The sequence below is a fragment of the Carettochelys insculpta genome, chromosome 4, assembly GCF_033958435.1.
Source record: "Carettochelys insculpta isolate YL-2023 chromosome 4, ASM3395843v1, whole genome shotgun sequence".
In the NCBI taxonomy this organism is placed as follows: domain Eukaryota; kingdom Metazoa; phylum Chordata; order Testudines; family Carettochelyidae; genus Carettochelys; species Carettochelys insculpta.
The window spans coordinates 30,193,979-30,213,037 of NC_134140.1; the positions used below are offsets into that span (position 1 = coordinate 30,193,979).

General features: G+C 42.1%; 1 protein-coding gene across 10 annotated transcripts in view; it reads right to left on the reverse strand.

Moving 5' to 3' along the window:
- The window catches only part of LDB2 (LIM domain binding 2), a 420,599-nt gene that overhangs the window by 157,105 nt on the left and 244,435 nt on the right, over positions 1–19,059 (reverse strand). For all 10 annotated transcript variants that reach the window (XM_074992531.1, XM_074992530.1, XM_074992529.1 and 7 more), the window contains one exon: positions 15,766–15,868. In XM_074992531.1, coding sequence (XP_074848632.1) covers positions 15,766–15,868 — 103 coding nt within the window. The remainder of the gene's footprint in view (positions 1–15,765; positions 15,869–19,059) is intronic.

Below are 19,059 nucleotides of genomic sequence, written 5' to 3' on the forward strand. Positions count from 1 at the left end.
CATGGCCATTTCGAAGTTTTGGACAAGTGTGGTCACAGCCTTGGTGTTTCAAAAAGGAGGTTGGTGGTATAGCATAGTACTCCTGTTCAGTTATAAAGTGCTTTATAATGGAGAGGGGAAAGAATTCTTTTTTTGAAGCCTAAAGGTGATCACAATTCCCTGAAATGTTACTGTCTGTACTATTGCTAGAAAAGACTCAGAAAGCTTCAGAGGTTTTGGCTAGTGTATATCTGGATCTCTTTGGTACAGAAATCAGGATGGAAATCTCACAAGTTTTTCTAATGAGATTATCATTCTCCTCTAGTTCTGTTTTTGTCTCTTACAGAATTCAGTATTTCCACTCCTAAAACCAGACACAGCATAGGCAAAGGAAGATGGAAAATAAAACCAAACCAACAGAGTAAAAAATATGTTTTTTTTTTTTACTACTAAAGTACACAGTCCAGTTTTCATTAAAGATTCAAGTTGAAACTTAGCTCTTATAGGGACTGATTCCTCTGTCCTTCTCATCTGCATTACTAAAAGTGTAAGCAATCTGAGGATATGTAAGTTACAGATGAAAATCAATATTAACACACAGCGAAACATGTATTAAGTGGCCTCACCACAGACTGTCAAAAAGTAATGTTTGATCTTCTGATAAAGGTAATACATAACTTTATTTTAGCGGCTGAAGATGATTCTATAAAAATAGATCTTATTATTTTGAGATCAAACTATTAATTTTTTTCAAATACACATATATTGACATTTTATACACTACTTACTGGCTTAGTGGGGGTTGATCCTGCTTGAAGTAGCAGGCTGGGCTAGATGACCTCCTGAGGTCCCTTCCAGCCTTATGATTCTATGAATACCTGATAACAACAGATATTTAATGCAGTAATGCCAAACATGGATTTGTCTGGCATGCATCTTAAACCTAGTCAAAATAAAAACATCTAGCCCATTCCATTCCCATGTATGTAAGTGCAATCCTTATTATGTAAATAAGATAACCTGTTATATTAATTATATTTTATACCTGTTTGATGTTTCTGTATGAAAAACTATACTGATACACAGGTGCTGCTAGTATTTTCTTTTTTTTGTTGTTGTTAAAAAAAGAAATTACTGTAAAGCATTTAATTGGGGGCATAAGAGCTGATTGAAATCTCTGTAAAGCCAGTGATATGCTTTCCACTGGCCTTTGAAGCAAGCCCACAAATAGCTTGTATAACTCTGTGACCCTGTCATTGTTCCACTTGTCTTTGCTCCCTATGCCTTTACGATAGTGTGTTGCACTCATATCTTATGTCCTATCCTAAATCAGGTTGTGAATTCTTCTGGGTAGGGATTATGTCTTACATGTATGTGTGAGCATGGCATTCAGTAGAATAGCTCCTGATCCCAAGTGACACACTGCAGGTGTCAATGCAAGGCAAGTAATAAATAATAACTGTGCAATTGCTGCGTCACCATTTTTGAAAGAATTGCCTGGAAGTGCAGCAGCTGTTTTCAGAATGGCCACCTTCCAGGGATGGCATTTCTGGGACTGATGTTAAATGTGTAACAGATAGGAGTGGCAAAGACATTTCTAAAATACTTTGCCTACTGGTATTTGCCCAGCCTTCAGTCAATGTAACATTTATAAAATATATGAAAGTGGAAAGAAGTGTGTTACATTGGTTCACCCAAAGACCCAATGGTCTTTAAAAATTCTCAGGAAAAACAGCTCCATTCTATTTAATAATAAATTCTCATAAGAGAGTTAACAGATATGAGCTGCGTCTACACGTGCACGCTACTTCGAAGTAGCGGCAGTAACTTCGAAATAGCGCCCGTCACGTCTACACGTGTTGGGCGCTATTTCGAAGTTGAAATCGACGTTAGGTGGCGAGACGTCGAAGTCGCTAACCCCATGAGGGGATGGGAATAGCGCCCTACTTCGACGTTCAACATCGAAGTAGGGACGTGTAGACGATCCGTGTCCCGCAACATTGAAATAGCGGGGTCCTCCATGGCGGCCATCAGCTGGGGGGTTGAGAGATACTCTCTCTCCAGCCCTTGCGGGGCTCTGTGGTCACCGTGGGCAGCAGCCCTTAGCCCAGGGCTTCTGGCTGCTGCTGCTGCAGCTGGGGGTCCATGCTGCATATACAGGGTCTGCAACTAGTTGTTGGCTCTGTGTATCTTGCACTGTTTAATGAAAGTGTGTCTGGGAGGGGCCCTTTAAGGGAGCAACTTGCTGTTGAGTCCGCCCCGTGACCCTGTCTGCAGCTGTGCCTGGCTCCCTTATTTCGATGTGTGCTACTTTGGCGTGTAGACGTTCCCTCGCTGTGCCTATTTCGATGTTGGGCTGAGCAACGTCGAAGTTGAACATCGACGTTGCCAGCCCTGGAGGACGTGTAGACGTTATTCATCGAAATAGCCTATTTCGATGTCGCAACATCGAAATAAGCTATTTCGAAGTTGGATGCACGTGTAGACGTAGCCATGGGGTATCAACAAAAGGAAGGGAATTCATGGAATTGCTTCCTGACACTTACAACACAAAGGCTGCATCTACACTACAAAAATAACTTCAAAGATGCTTACTTCAAAGTGCAACTTTGACGTTGAGCATATACACACACCCTACTTGGAAGTTAAACTTCGAAGTACAGCACTACCCCATTCCTGGAAATGGAGTAAGGACTTCAGAGTTGTGCTCCCTACTGCAAAGTTAACTTCGAAGTAAGGGAAAATCTGTATAGACGCTGTGCTGGCTACTTCGAAGTAACGCCTAACTTCGACATTAACTTCCTAGAAACAGTTAGTTCCTAGACACAGTCAAAGACAGCCTGTCAGAAGAAACAGTGACTAATAAATGTTACTACAAAGGACAAGGGCAATGAAAGTTTCAATGGAGAGATTTTCATTCTAAAAAAATACCCACAACTTTCAGGACATCTCGCCAAAATGGCATAAGTGAAACTGACCAAGTATCCACAAGCAAAGGGAGAGGAAGAAAGAAAACATGTAAAAGTGAGAAGAAAAATAGACTCAAAAGGGACAAGAAAGGTGTTGGATGCCAATATGCAGATTGCACCTGTGAAAACCAGCTCCTGGACCAGGGAGCTTGGGAGTGGAAGGACAGTCTGCCAGCTGGGGCCAGAGCACTGTGACAGCCCACAGCAGCAAGGGGCCAGGACAAGAACCCTGGTGGCGGCAGCACAGGACTGGGTCTGGGGCAGAAGCCACAGCCCAGCAAAGGCTGAAGTTGAGCCCCAGAGGGGCTGGATCCCTCAGGGGGACAGAGTCAGAGATCCATGGGGGACAGGGGACAGTGCTCTGCTGCAGCCTGGGGGAGTCAGTCTGGGTCAAACTGGAGCCCTGAGAGTGTGAGTCAGAGCTGGAGCCCTGCAGCAGAACAGGCCAGGCCAGAGGCTCCCTGCATCACCAGGGAGCCTGGGACTGGGGCTGGAGTTCCATGCACAGGGCAGACTGGAACTTTGCTGCACCCCTGGGCTGGGGCTGGAGCTCCATGAGTGGGACCTGCTGGAGCCCTGGACCAGGACTGGAATCCAGCGTGCTGAGTGAACTGGTGCCCTGCTGCAGCCCTGAGGAGCATGGGGCTGGGGCTAGAGCCCCACAAGTGGGGCAGACAAGAGCCCTGTTTTAGCAGTGCAGGACTGAGGCCAGAGCTCTGGGGGGCCCATGGCTGAAGCCCCATCATCAACATGGGACCAGAGCCCTGTGGCAGCCCTGTGGCAGCATGTGCTGGGACAGCAGGGAGCCCCACAGCAGGCCGTGGCCACCCAGGACACAGCAGGTTGGCAAGGAGGCGCAGATGGGAAGGGAGCTAAAGTAAGTGCTTGGGGAGGGTGGCAGGGAACCTCTCCAAGTTCTTGTGTTTGGACTGATCAGGTCCCAACCATGCCAGACCAAGGAAGTGCAACCTGTACTTGAATAATCAAACCGTGTTTAATTACTAGGATTTCTCAGGGAAAAAAATAGGACTACAAGAGGATAGACCTTGAAACATGGCAACCTGTTTCTTTTGGTAAATATATATTTTTTCTCTATGAATTATGTGAGAGAGGTCAGATAACATATTTGTAAAACTTGGGTATAAAGACAGAGTGCCAGCATCTTCTAACAATCTTTTTGACAACAGTTAAGCATGAGTAAAGTGTAGCAGATGGTCACTGTTTTCCTGGGGGGCAGAGTCCCAAAATACACATGTTGCACTAGGGAAAAGCCAAATACATCTCAATCCTCTACTGTTGGATTGCTAGAAAGTATCCTACCAAAGTCTGAGAGATTAACAGACCAGCACAGGGTGTGAGCAAGGCAAACAGCAGTACGGTGAATGAGGCTCAAAAATAGAAGCAGCATTTGTAATACACTTGTATCATGGATTCACAAAAAAAAAAACAATTTGAAATTCAGTCTAAAAATACACAGAAATTAACTATTCTGTGTAAAGACTTAGGCAGTACCTACTTAATCACTTTAAAACCAAAACCATGTGCATCTAATCATTGTTGGCTGCATATTACATTACTGCATGTAAAATCACTTGCCAAGATAAATCTAGAATGAAGAGAAAAATACAAACATATTTCACGCACCAAACAATACGCAAATGAATCATGATGCATAATGGGAGAATATATAATAGTCATATTGTGCATTTCATCCACAAAATACAATAATGGTATAATATAAAATGTACATTTACATATCTAAAGATTTAGAACAGCAATGAAACTAGTGCACAGTATATTTTTCTAGGAAATCATAAAGCAACCTAGTTGAACTTGGTCATTCTGAAATCTCTACCTTTCTGATCTGTGTAAAGTTATGCAAAGGTGTGTACGCTACGTTGATGCAAGCTCATAAAAAAGTGCCTGACATTCACAATACTTTCTAGATACAGTAAACGCTCGAGAAGCGTGATTTTGATTTGCACTAACTTGCATTAACACGAGTTAAGTGCAAATCGAAACAACCCGCCTCCTCCAGCCCCCAGCATCCCCAGTTGGCAGAGCCCAGCTGGGAGAAACCACAACACAAGCCTTTGTCGGTGTGCTGGGCTCGCCGGCTGGGAGAAACCACAGAGCTGCCCCCGCTACGCTTTCCCCAGCTGCCCACTCCTCTAGCCAACCCCCCCTCCACCAGCTTATGTGAAATTGCCCAGAATGCAACCTCTGCGTAAATGGAGGGATTACTTTAACAGCTTTTGAATGTAAAGCTTAGGTAAACACAATCTGAAATGTCTCTCTTACATAAATGTAATTTAGGTAATTTATTACAGCTATGAATATAATAACTAATTCCTCTACTCTTTACACTATCTATTTCTCCTATAAATGCAAAGTTCTCAGTTAATTAGACCGAAGCCTAGACATGTCTGATTTTGAGTAGAGTGGCAGATACATCTATTATGTGTTAGAGTGACACTTTGCTCTGAAGGAGTTAACTTCCTAGCTCTTGTTCTCTTGCAGTGCTGCATAAACACTGCACATTTTTCTTACTGAGCATGCTTCATCTTCCCTGTCTCCACAGTCTTGGGCTGTCAATCAACTGTCAGTCCCTACCACATCAGCACACTGTGCATCATCAGGCTGTCAGTGCAGCAGCTGATGAGACTCTGCTAAGAGCTGCCAATCAAACTTGTTTCTCTTATATGTTCTGGAAATATTTTGTCTCAGAAACAAAGAACCTGGGCAACAATGGATCAGAGTCTGTATTTACTCTTTTACAAAGATACAAGGCTCTTAACAGGAAATGAACATGTTTTATCCACAACTAGGAAAAATCTGTTTTATTAGGATAAGTTGCAAATTTTATTGTTTTGCATAACCCTCCCGTGGTCTTAATAAAATAAAACAGGGCATAATAAGTGAACTCAAATTCAATTTCAGCAATATTGTAAAATGTATTTCACAGGGTTCCTTATTTGTTTACTTTGTTGAGTGAAATCCAGCATATGCTGTGCTGTGCTTTCAGTTTAATATAAAGTGCAGGGTGAACCTCTCTCATCTGGCACCCTTGAGACCTGACCAGTGCTGAATGAGGGAATTTGCTGGACCACGGGAGATTGATATTATCTAGCATATTACCAACACTTCCACTGTTTACTGGGCTCTTACGAGACATTTAGCGGTAAATTACAGCTAAATCACAGCATAGAACACTGAGAGCCAGAACTCGTGGCGTAAAGAAAATTTTATGGGACCACAGGAATCTTGGCCACACCCATGATAAATGGGCATCTGGTGAACTAAAATGAGGCTGGACTACGGATTTTGCTGGATGAGGGAGTGCTGGATTGTAGAGGTTCAACCTGTAACATCTCTTACATTGGTATAAGAGAGCTATTCCTCTCCCTTTGGCACTGGAATATGGGGTCTTATTGTGTCTTTCTCTAGCCTGAAAGCCAGTCAGGAAAACACGTTTTGTAATCCTACACACCTTTACTACATAACAACATACATTTTTCCACTATGGCATTTGCTGACACTGATATCACGTGTAGTTCAACAACATACTGATAGAGTTCATAACCAGTTATAGCAAAGGGACAGGGACATTAAGGAATATGCACATAGGAGAAAAGATGTGTTTCCAAATAAGATTGGAAAGACTGAAGTAATTTCCCAGGAATTCTGTACTGGAGAGCAGGAGCTATAGAGAGTAAGGCTCTTGGATTTACAATGGTAAGAGTATGAGCAGGGACAGAAAAAGCCAGAACTGAGTCATAGGTTGAGTTAGAGGTTGAGCTGGGCCCTTAAGAGAAGTCCCACTCCCAGCTCTAGGCCAAGTCTGGTTTTCCTCATAGATCAAGGGAATTCTGGAATTAGTGGTCCAGACCATTACAGCTGTAGGCGTGCAGATTGGAAGTGTTATCTTGGCAAGCAACTTTTCTTGTTGTAGAAAGGAAAGTTGACGACTGTAAGTGATTTAATTGTGAATCTCATAAAATTTGGTATTCTAAAAGCTTGTATCTCTTGGAGTCACGTGACTGAATGAACATTTCAATTTTCTTTTTTTTAAAAAACTGGGTTTACAACTCTTACCATGGTCAAGAAAATATCTGAAGCATGTGTGCTCAGAGGTTAAAAATCAGAAGGCAAAAATAATTTTAAAATGATAATTTTTCAAATAGTCTCATGATTTTGGGGACTGAGCCATAAGTTTGAAATACTTGGAACTGGCAATACAACGAGAGAGCGAGCTGAAGAAAGCTGGTGGACCCCTGTAGTGTGACAGGAGTATGGGTAGGACCTGTGGTGAACGGCCTGAGGGTGAGGCCTATGGAAGTCAAGGAAGGAAAAAGTTCCTAACTGTCAGGGTGCTCAAACACTGGAATGAATTGCCAGGGGAGGTGGTGGAATGTCCATCACTGGAGATATTTAAGAAGAGGTTAGATAGATGGCTTTCAGGGATGGTCTAGAAAGTGCTTGCTCCTGCCATGAGGGCAGGGGGCTGGACTCGATGGCCTCTCGAGGTCCCTTCCAGTCCTACTCTTCTATGATTCTATGATTCTATAAGGAAGGACTAAAAGTCAGATGGCAAGAAAATATAAAGAACAGCACTAGGAGAGGTCTGGGGTCAAAGGAGGCAAAAAACAAAATAGAAGAGTTGAGACCGGAGCAGACTAACACCGTCCTATTTAGAGTCTTGAGGCTGGAGTCTGTGGTAGAAGAGGGCACTCCCCCTACACCTCATCTGTGCCACTTTGAGGTGACGACCTGGCAATCCCTGTGACAGAAGAGTAAAGGGACTGTTCTTATTGCCCGCAACCAAGGGGAGGTTGTCACATGGACGCAAAGTTGTTCTGGCCTCAGGATAATGAAAGGTTATTTGTCCTCCCCAATCAACAGACAAAGAACTGGTTTTGTTGAAGTTTGTCCATCCCAGATGGGGAAGACATTTCAGTCTTGATAGATACCTAAGCTATCATTCCAATGGATAGCTGGAGCCCAGAGGAAAGAAATTGAGAAAGCTGCCCCTGATCCAACGGTTGGAAGTTGAAATGAGACAAATTCAGACTAGAAATAAGGTGTAAATTTTTGACAGTGTAATGGTTAATGTAACTAACCACTGAAAGGATTTGCCAAAGGTCAGGGTGAATTCTCCATCACTGACCATTTTTAAATCAATCATGGATGATTTTTCTAAAAGATCTGCTCTAAAAATAAGGATATTGCCAAAGGAAAGCTCAGAGAGAGTTTGGTGTCACATTTAGTTCTGAATGCTGTGAGATTACTAAACTAACTGAAATCTGCCAGCACTTTCCATACTCTTGATCCAGCTGCTGTGATGGTTCTGTCCCCCATAGAATCATAGAACACTAGGACCGGAGGGGGCCTCGAGAGGCCATCAAGTCCAGTCCCCTGCCATGACGGCAGGACCGACCACTATCTACACCATCCCTGAAAGACATCTATCTAATCTGTTCTTAAATATCTCCAGCGAGGGAGATTCCACAACCTCCCTTGGCAACTTATTCCAGTACTTGACCACCCTGACAGTTAGGAACTTTTTCCTAATGTCCAACCTAAACTTCCCTTGCTGCAGTTTAAGTCCATTGCCTCTTGTTCTCTCCTCAGAGGCCAAGAAGAACAAGTTTTCTCCCTCCTCCTTATAACACCCTTTAAGATATCTGAAAACCGCTATCATGTCCCCCCTCAATCTTCTTTTTTCCAAGCTAAACAAGCCCAATTCTTTCAGCCTTTCTTCATGTCATGTTCTCCAGACCTTTTATCATTCTAGTTGCTCTTCTCTGGACCTTCTCTAATTTCTCCACATCTTTCTTGAATTGGGGTGCCCAGAACTGGACACAATATTCCAGCTGAGGTCTAACCAGCGCAGAGTAGAGCGGTAGAATGATTTCTCGTGTCTTGTTCACAACACACCTGCTAATGCATCCCAGAATCATGTTTGCTTTTTTTGCAACAGCATCACACTGTTGACTCATATTTAACTTGTGATCTACTAGAAGCCCTAGATCCCTTTCTGCTGTACTCCTTCCTAGACAGTCTTTTCCCATTCTGTATGTGTGTAACAGATTATTCCTTCCTAAGTGCAGCACCTTACATTTATCTTTATTAAACTTCATCCTGTTTACTTCAGACCATTTCTCTAATTTGTCTAGATCATTCTGAATTATGACCCTATCCTCCAAGGTAGTTGCAACCCCTCCCAGCTTGGTATCATCTGCAAACTTAATAAGCATACTTTTTATGCCAATATCCAAATCATTAATGAAGATATTGAACAGAACTGGTCCCAAAACAGACCCCTGCGGAACCCCACTTGTTATGCTTTTCCAGATGGATTGAGCACCATTAACAACTACTCTCTGGGTGAGATTAGCCAGCCAGTTATGCACCCACCTTATTGCAGCCACATTTAAGTTGGACTTGCCTAGTTTGTCAATAAGAATATTATGCGAGACCGTATCAAATGCTTTACTAAAGTCTAGATATACCACATCCACTGCTTCTCCCTTATCTACGAGTCTCGTTATCATGTCAAAAAAAGCTATCAGGTTGGTTTGACATGATTTGTTTTTTACAAAACCATACTAGCTGTTCCCTATCACTTTACTACCTTCCAAGTGCTTGCAGATGACTTCCTTAACTACCTGCTCCATTATCTTTCCTGGCACAGAAGTTAAGCTGACTGGCCTGTAATTTCCTGGGTTGTTCTTATTCCCCTTTTTGTAGATGGGCACTATATTTGCCCTCTTCCAGTCTTCTGGAATCTCTCCTGTCTCCCATGACTTTCCAAAAATGAGAGCTAACGGCTCAGCTACCTCTTCTATCAGCTCCTTGAGGATTCTAGGATGCATTTCATCAGGCCCTGGTGACTTGCAGACATCTAATTTTTCCAAATGGTTTTTAACTTGTTCTTTTTTTATTTCAAAAACTAACTCTACCCCTTTTCCACCAGCATTCTCTATGTCAGGCATTCCTTCAGACTTCTCTGTGAAGACCGAAACAAAGAAGTCATTAAGCATCTCTGCCATTTCCAAGTTCCCCGTTACTGTTTCTCCCTCCTCACTGAGCAATGGCCCTACCCTGTCCTTGGTCTTCCTCTTGTTTCTAATATATTTGTAAAAGGCCTTCTTGTTACCCTTTATGCCTGTAGCTAGCTGGAGCTCATTTTGTGCCTTAGCCCTTCTAATTTTACTCCTGTATTCCTGTGTTATTTGCCTGTGTTCATTCTTTGAAATTTGTCCCAGTTTCCATTTTTTATAGGATTCCTTTTTTAGTTTGAGATCATGCAGGATCTCCTTGTTAAGCCAAGGTGGTCTTTGCCCATATTGACTATCTTTCCTACATAGGGGAATAGCTTGGTTTTGGGCCCTTAATAATGTCTCTCTGAAAAACTGCCAACCCTCCTCAGTTGTTTTTCCCCTCAGTTTTATCTCCCATGGCATCTTACCTACCAGCTCTCTGAGTTTACCAAAATCTGCCTTCCTGAAATCCATCATCTCTATTTTGCTATTTTCTCTCCTACCAGTCCTTAGAATTGTGAATTCTATGATTTCATGATCATTTTCACCCAAGCAGCCTCCCACCTTCAAATTCTCGACCAAGTCCTCCTTATTTGTCAAAATCAAATCCAGAACAGTTTCTCCCCTGGTGGCTTTTTCAACTTTTTGGAATAAAAAATTGTCTCCAGTGCAGTCTAAGAACTTATTGGATAGTCTGTGCCCCGCTGTATTAGTGTCCCAGCATATATCTGGATAGTTAAAGTCCCCCATCACCACCAAATCCTGGGCTCTGGATGATTTTGTTAGTTGCTTAAAAAAAGCATCATCCACCTCTTCCACCTGATTAGGTGGCCTGTAGTAGACTCCTAACAGGACATCACCCTTGTTTTTTACCCCTCTTAAACTAACCCACAGACTCTCAACACGTCCATCTCCTATGTCCATCTCCACCTCAGTCCAAGTGTGTACATTTTTTATATATAAGGCAACACCTCCCCCCTTTTTTCCCTGTCTATCTTTCCTAACCAGGCTGTAGCCTTCAATACCAACATTCCAATCATGTGTATTATCCCACCAAGTTTCTGTGATGCCAATGATATCATAGTTGTATTTATTTATGAGCACTTCCAGTTCTTCCTGCTTATTACCCATACTTCTTGCATTGGTATATAGGCATCTCAGATATTGATTTGAACTTGCCCCCCATTTTTTTGCTGGCCCTCTTTTTACTCTGACATTGTTGCCCATGCTCCCTCCTACTTCCGACCCATCTCCCAGGTTTCCATGTTCTCCACTTACCTGCGGGCTTTGCTCCCCTGTCCCCGGCAAACCTAGTTTAAAGCCCTCCTCACCAGGTTAGCAAGTCTGTGTCCAAATATAGTCTTTCCCCTCCTCGAAAGGTGAACGCCATCTCTGCCTAGCAGTCCTTCCTGAAATAGCATCCCGTGATATGAGTCTCCCGCTGTTAGCCAACAATTTTGTTGTTCCCAGGAATAAAGCTATTGTTGGTGTTGATAAGCCTTTGACTAAATGGTACTGAAGAGAAACTAAATTAATTCTTTGCTCAGTCTTCATGGCTGAGGAATTCAGGGAGATTTCCAAACCTGAGCCATTCTTTTTAGGTGCGAAAGCTGAAAGAACTCTAATGTGAAACTGTGGAACTATTAATTGTGGTTTATAACTTGTCTTTTAAATCAGCTTCTGTACCTATTGATTGGAAGACAGCTAATCTGACACCAGTATTTAAAAAGGGCTCTAGAGTTGATCCTGGCAATTACAGACTGGTAAGTCCAACATCAGTCGCACACAAATTAGTTGAAACTATATTACAGAATAAAATTGTGGGACACATAGATGAAAATAATTGGTTGGGAAAAAAGTCAACATGACTTCTGTAAAGGGAAATGATGCCTTACTAATCTACTAGAGTTCTTTGAGGGAGTCAATAAGCATGTGAATGAGGGGGAATCCAGTGGATAAAATGTACTTAGATTTCCAGAAAGCCTTTAACAAATTCCCTCACCACAGGCTTTTAAATAAAGAAAGTTGCCATGGCATAAGAGGGAAGGTCCTCTTATGAACTGATAACTGGTCAAAAGATAGGAAATAAAAGTTTAGAATAAACTGTACATTTTCAGAATGGAGAGTAATACTTAGTGGCGTCCCCATTGGAAAAGTCCTATTCAGCATTCAGCATTGAATGATCCGGAGAAAGGGATAAACATTGAGGTGGCAAAATTTACAGATGATACTAAGCTGCTCAAGATAGTGAAGAAAAAAGCAGACTGTGAAGAGCTTCAAAAAGATCTCACATAACTAAGTGACTGGGCACCAAAATGGCAAATGAAACAATGTTGATAAATGTAAAGTAATGCACGTTGGAAATAATAATCCCAACTACACATACAAAATGATAGGGACTAACTTAGTTCAAGAGAGATATCTGGGAGTCACTGTGGAAAATTCTCTGAAAACATCCACTCAAAGTGCAGCAGCAGTCAAAAAAACAAAATATGTTAGGAATAATGAAAAAATGGATTGAGAACTAAAGCTGCGTCTACACGTGCACGCTACTTCGAAGTAGCGGCAGTAACTTCGAAATAGCGCCCGTCACGTCTACACGTGTTGGGCGCTATTTCGAAGTTGAAATCGACGTTAGGCGGCGAGACGTCGAAGTCGCTAACCCCATGAGGGGATGGGAATAGCGCCCTACTTCGACGTTCAACATCGAAGTAGGGACGTGTAGACGATCCGCGTCCCGCAACATCGAAATAGCGGGGTCCTCCATGGCGGCCATCAGCTGGGGGGTTGAGAGATACTCTCTCTCCAGCCCTTGCGGAGCTCTGTGGTCACCGTGGGCAGCAGCCCTTAGCCCAGGGCTTCTGGCTGCTGCTGCTGCAGCTGGGGGTCCGTGCTGCATATACAGGGTCTGCAACTAGTTGTTGGCTCTGTGTATCTTGCACTGTTTAATGAAAGTGTGTCTGGGAGGGGCCCTTTAAGGGAGCGACTTGCTGTTGAGTCCGCCCCGTGACCCTGTCTGCAGCTGTGCCTGGCTCCCTTATTTCGATGTGTGCTACTTTGGCGTGTAGACGTTCCCTCGCTGTGCCTATTTCGATGTTGGGCTGAGCAACGTCGAAGTTGAACATCGACGTTGCCAGCCCTGGAGGACGTGTAGACGTTATTCATCGAAATAGCCTATTTCGATGTCGCAACATCGAAATAAGCTATTTCGAAGTTGGGTGCACGTGTAGACGTAGCCTAAGAGAGAAAAATATCCTATTGCCTCTATATAAATCCATGTTATGCCCACTGCTTGAATACTGTGTACAAATGGCACTGGAAAAGGTTCAGAAAAAGGCAACAAAAATGATTAGGGGTTTGGAACAGGTGCCATATGAAGACAGATTAAAAAGACTGTGACTTTTAATCTTAGAAAAGAAGAAACTAACAGGGGGAGTATGACAGAGATCTATAAAGTTATTACTGGTGTGGAAAAAGTGAATAAGGAAAAGTTATATTTTGTTTCCATAACGTAAGTATTAGGGGGTCACTAAATGAAATTAATGGGTAGCAGGTGTAAAACTAACAAAAGGAAGTTTTTCTTCATGCAGTGCATAGCAAGCTGGTGGAACTCCTTGCCAGAGGATGTTGTGAAGAACAAGACTTTAGCAGGTTTCAGAAAAGGACTAGATAAACTCATGGAGGTTAGGCCCATCACCAGTTACGAGCCAGGGCAAGAAGGAATGGTGTCCACAGACTTTGTCAAAGGCTGGAAATGCATAACAGGAGAGGGATTGCTTGATGATTACCTATTCTGTTCACTCCCTTTGGGGCATCTGGCATTGGCCACTGTTAGAAGACAGGATACTGGGATAGATGCATCTTTGGTCTGACCAAGTATGGCTGTTCTTATGGTCTTATGTGTTCAGGGTCCCTGAGAGAGTCTCTCGCCCAGGTACAAAGGACTGATTCTACATATGGCTTTGACAATCTGGAAAGAAACTATGAATGGAACTCTGTGTTCTATGGAGACAGTGGTGCATTGTGCTAATGACTTATATTGCTACCAATGTGCACTACTCTGTTCTAAACTAGCTGGAGACTCTCTCAGGACATGAGCCATCATTCCTAGATACAGAGAGCTGCCATTTATGGAATAGTCACTGGCCTAGCTGTTTGACAGATTAAGGGACACTGAAAGATATTTTACAGTAATAACGAATATAAGCAGGGTTAGTGCCAGAAAACCTCAATATTACTTCATGAGACAATTATGTAAATATTTTCTAAGGAAAATACAGAAATAAAAATGCAATGAAAAAGCCTCTATATGGTCAACTGTAATCACAATGTTAAGTAGCATCATCAAAAAAGCTGCCATAACAATAGTTTGTTCACAGGTCACCATTTTTTTACAAATGTGCATACAAGACAAGTTCAAAATGTACTCACATTAATGTGATCTTTCAAACACATTTTATCTACAGCAATTCTGAGAACTACAGCTGTGGCCTGCCTTGAGCTACCCGCACTTCCCCATAGCACAAGTGTTATCAAAGGTTTCTGACAACAGAAATATTTTAGCGAGTGACAAATTATTTTATATGTAGTACTGTTTTCTAGACACACAACTCCCTCTGATCTAAGTGGACATTAATTGCATTTTTGCTGATGTTTCTGTGTCTTCTGGACTGATAACATGACTGGGAAATCTGATATCTGACAAGTTGATTCAACCTAATCAGGACAGATCAGTTGTTACCTATGTTGCTACCGGTTGTAATTTCAGACCCTTCACAGAGTTATCACTCGCTTTGAAAAGCAAGGAACTGTAATTCTGTCAACAATAATCCCAAAAGGTTGGTTCAAAGTGACTGTTATATTTTTTTTTCTTCAGAAAAAGTAACACTTGTCAAATAAATACCTGAGATAATTGATAAAATGAATTAGAAGTATGTGAGTGACACACTGACAATCAGTCAATTTGAAGAAAAATAAGAGCATGGCAAGATCCAGAACATTAAGCACAGACCACAAACTGTCACAAAGAACAGGGGTCATTCAGAACAGACTGAAACAATGTGCAATGCAGTTTTTCAGTTTTTATGTATCTTTGTGTTGCTCGAAAAATTTGTTCAATAAATTTTAGCCCTTTGTCCTGCTTGTGGAACATGGGCAAATGGATCTCTATATTATCAGATTTATTTGTTATTCAAATTATTCATGGATTGATTGACCTTATTCTAAATTTCTGCATCATTGCATAGTTGTGATTGGTCAGTTTACATCCAAGGGCACATCTTCAGCTGGTAAAAATCAGACTGGCTCTGTGATGTTGACTGAGAAATGGTGCCAATTTACACCAGCCAAGGATCTTTTTCTTGGTATTTTTTTCTGAGTTCTGAGTGAATGCAGAAGCTCTTCCAGCAGGAAGAATGAAATTTTACACAAAATTTTCCTTCTGGAAATATTTTTTCATCAAAACTGCGTCATTTGAATGCTAATGGGAAGTGAACATATAAAGAGTAGAAACACAGACAATGCAAATTTATTTTAAAAGTCCAGTGTATACTAGAAGAATCTTTTATATTATTTGCCTGGCTTGGAATTCACACTCCTATATTCCAAGTATAAAAATGAAGAGATATTTCAAAACTTAAATCTCTTTCTTTGAGAAAGTCAATGAGTGACTTTTGTTAATGGAGCTTGTTGATAACTTCACATGTTGTAGTGAACATACCACCCATCAGCTCTTACAGAAGTTGGCATAAAATCACAAGACATGTCTCTCTTACTGTATCGCTTTGGTCCATCTTCCAAACAAAATGAAAGGGTTAAGGTTGCATCATCTTCAAAAAACTCAGTTGCAAAGGCATCCCACCAGAGGTTGTCACTATCCTAGGAATAGAAGGATCATTCATTTAACACACAGCAATAAGAAAAAATATCTTTTAAAGAAGAAATTCAAAGGATCTGGTTTTTGGTTTGAGATCTGTCTGCATGAAAGGTTGGATGACCATGTGGTCATATTTCAAATTAATTTACTCATCTATGCATTTGATTGTGATTTAAAGAAACAGATTATATAGCATTAATATTTATTTTTTGTATGACAAGAGATTGTGCATTAAGTTAGGCACTGTGCAAGCACATAAAACAACAAAATATCTTCCATACAAGATTTTGTTAAATCCTAAAGTGTTTCTACAAATCACTTGGTAATTAACATACTGTAATAGTTTTTTTTTCCATGTGCTACTTATGTGGTATGATTGGTCTTGTAGGTGAGAAGGAAGACTACTTTATTCTGTAATACTACGCAATGTGATTATTACTAGCATCAGGGCTTCTTTTCTGGCAGAACACACTGAAATGGAGTTCCAGCACCTTTCTTCTCTCGGTCAGGGATCCCTTGTGTGAGGCTGTCCGCAGGGCTCCTTGCCCCAGCCAGCTCCCAGCCATGGGGCTGTAGGGTCCCCTGCTGCCCCCCAGCTGGGGAGCCCATGGCTGGTGCTGCCAGCAGGACTCCATGCCCCAGCCAGCTCCCAGCTGTAGAGTCCCCCTGTCACCCAGCTGGAAATCCTGCGGCTGAGACTGCCAGTAGGGCTCCGCACCACAGCTGGCTCCCAGCTGTGGGGTCTCCCCACCCCACCCCACTCCACCCATCCAGGGATTCCACAGCTGAGGCTGCCAGCAGGACTTGAGTTCTAGCATCTTTCTTTCTAGAAAAAAGCACTGATTAGCATGCACCTATGTGCAAGTTATTTTGAAACAAAATGTAATAGCTATTGGACTTAGATGCATTTATTATAACTATGACAGTACTGTAGGTTAATTAAATATCACCTAGTTATTTAAATGCACTCACTGAGAAAATTCTTTAATTTTCAATATAACACAGAAGATGAAACCAGCATTTTAAAGTTCCCCTGCATTCAGAGACATTCAAGCTGCGTCTACACGTGCACGCTACTTCGAAGTAGCGGCAGTAACTTCGAAATAGCGCCCGTCGCGGCTACACGTGTTGGGCGCTATTTCGAAGTTGAAATCGACGTTAGGCGGCGAGACGTCGAAGTCGCTAACCCCATGAGGGGATGGGAATAGCGCCCTACTTCGACGTTCAACATTGAAGTAGGGACGTGTAGACGATCCGCGTCCCGCAACATCGAAATAGCGGGGTCCTCCATGGCGGCCATCAGCTGGGGGGTTGAGAGATACTCTCTCTCCAGCCCTTGCGGGGCTCTGTGGTCACCGTGGGCAGCAGCCCTTAGCCCAGGGCTTCTGGCTGCTGCTGCTGCAGCTGGGGGTCCATGCTGCATATACAGGGTCTGCAACTAGTTGTTGGCTCTGTGTATCTTGCACTGTTTAATGAAAGTGTGTCTGGGAGGGGCCCTTTAAGGGAGCGACTTGCTGTTGAGTCCGCCCCGTGACCCTGTCTGCAGCTGTGCCTGGCTCCCTTATTTCGATGTGTGCTACTTTGGCGTGTAGACATTCCCTCGCTGCACCTATTTCGATGTCGGGCTGCGCAACGTCGAAGTTGAACATCGACGTTGCCGGCCCTGGAGGACGTGTAGACGTTATTCATTGAAATAGCCTATTTCGATGTCGCAACATCGAAATAAGCTACTTCGAAGTAGCGTGCACGTGTAGACGTAGCCTCACTGTTTTACATTATTAGAATACAAAAATGATTAACATAGGGTAAAATATACACCACATAACAACTACAACACTAAGGGTGAGTTGATGATTTTGGAAATTGAATCAACAATTTTCAAACATGGCTGCTTTAATTTGGGCATCCAAATCCATATTTAGGCACCTAAATAAGTACTCTGAATTTGAAAAGTGCTTCACACTCACAGTTTTTCATGAAGTCAATGGAAACTTGAAAAACACGCATCTTATTTACAGAGCATCCAATGGCTCTATTTCAAAATAGGCTCTGTGTATGTAGCAGATGTATTTTGAAATATCTAAGTGTTATTTCTAAGTGCATTTCTGTGTGTAGCAGTGTTATTTCGAAATAAACTAATTGTTTTAAGAACAAGTGTTCTTTCGAAAACAGGGTTTATTTTCAAAAGAGACCCATCTACACTGCTATTTTTATTTTTAAAGAATCTCTTCCAAAAAGAGATTATGCAAATGAAGCATGAGATATGTAAATCAGCACTTCATTTGCATTTCCTCTTTCCTTCCCTTGCACTCCTCTTTCATAAGAGGAATGCAAGTGCAGACACAGCTAAAAAGAGTGAAACAGAAAAGCACTCATGTAGCACTTTAAAGGCTAACAGAATAACTTATTAGGTGATGTACTTTCATGGGGCAGGCCCACTTCTTGAGATCTGGAAATAGCGCTGTACTGGAAACAGCACCAAAAAGAGTGGTGGAGCTCTCACAAATTGCCTGTTTATGCACTTTTCTTGAAGTTCTGTGCAAGGCATTGCTGCAGACAGGATACTGGTCTAAATGGACCCAGTACGGCAGTTACATTCAAAAACACTATTCATCTTGGCTTCTCTGCTGAAAACATCCATCAAGGATGCCAGTTAATACTTCTTGTTCTGAAAATACCTGTATCCTTTCCTAAAGCCATCCATACATTGACACACACCAGTATAAATGTTGTGGACAAAATGAGTAGGGAAAGAAAAGGATTTGTAGTTAAACAATGCAAATGAAATAAAGTGATTTTGTGGCTAAACTGGGACTATAAGTCAGGAATCCCATGTACTGCAACCAATCTAAAACAATTACAGCAACAATCTACTCAATAGAAGGCTGGATGAAATGTGGTGAGTTATAGGCAGACCTCATATGTCCACAAAAACGTGTATCACAGGCAGCAAGTGCTTAGCATCTTGATCTAAATAAACAAAAAACTTGGTGTAAGCTTCTGGGGTTGAAACCCACTTCACTGGATGCTCTCTTGATTCCAATCCATGAACGTTATGCCAAATAAACTCTTCATTCTTTTTGCTGAAACAGACTAACACAACTACCCCTCCGAAAATAAATCTTGAGATAAAATGCTAATTAATGTAAAAATGGGCATATACCACATTAATTATATATGCACAACATGATAA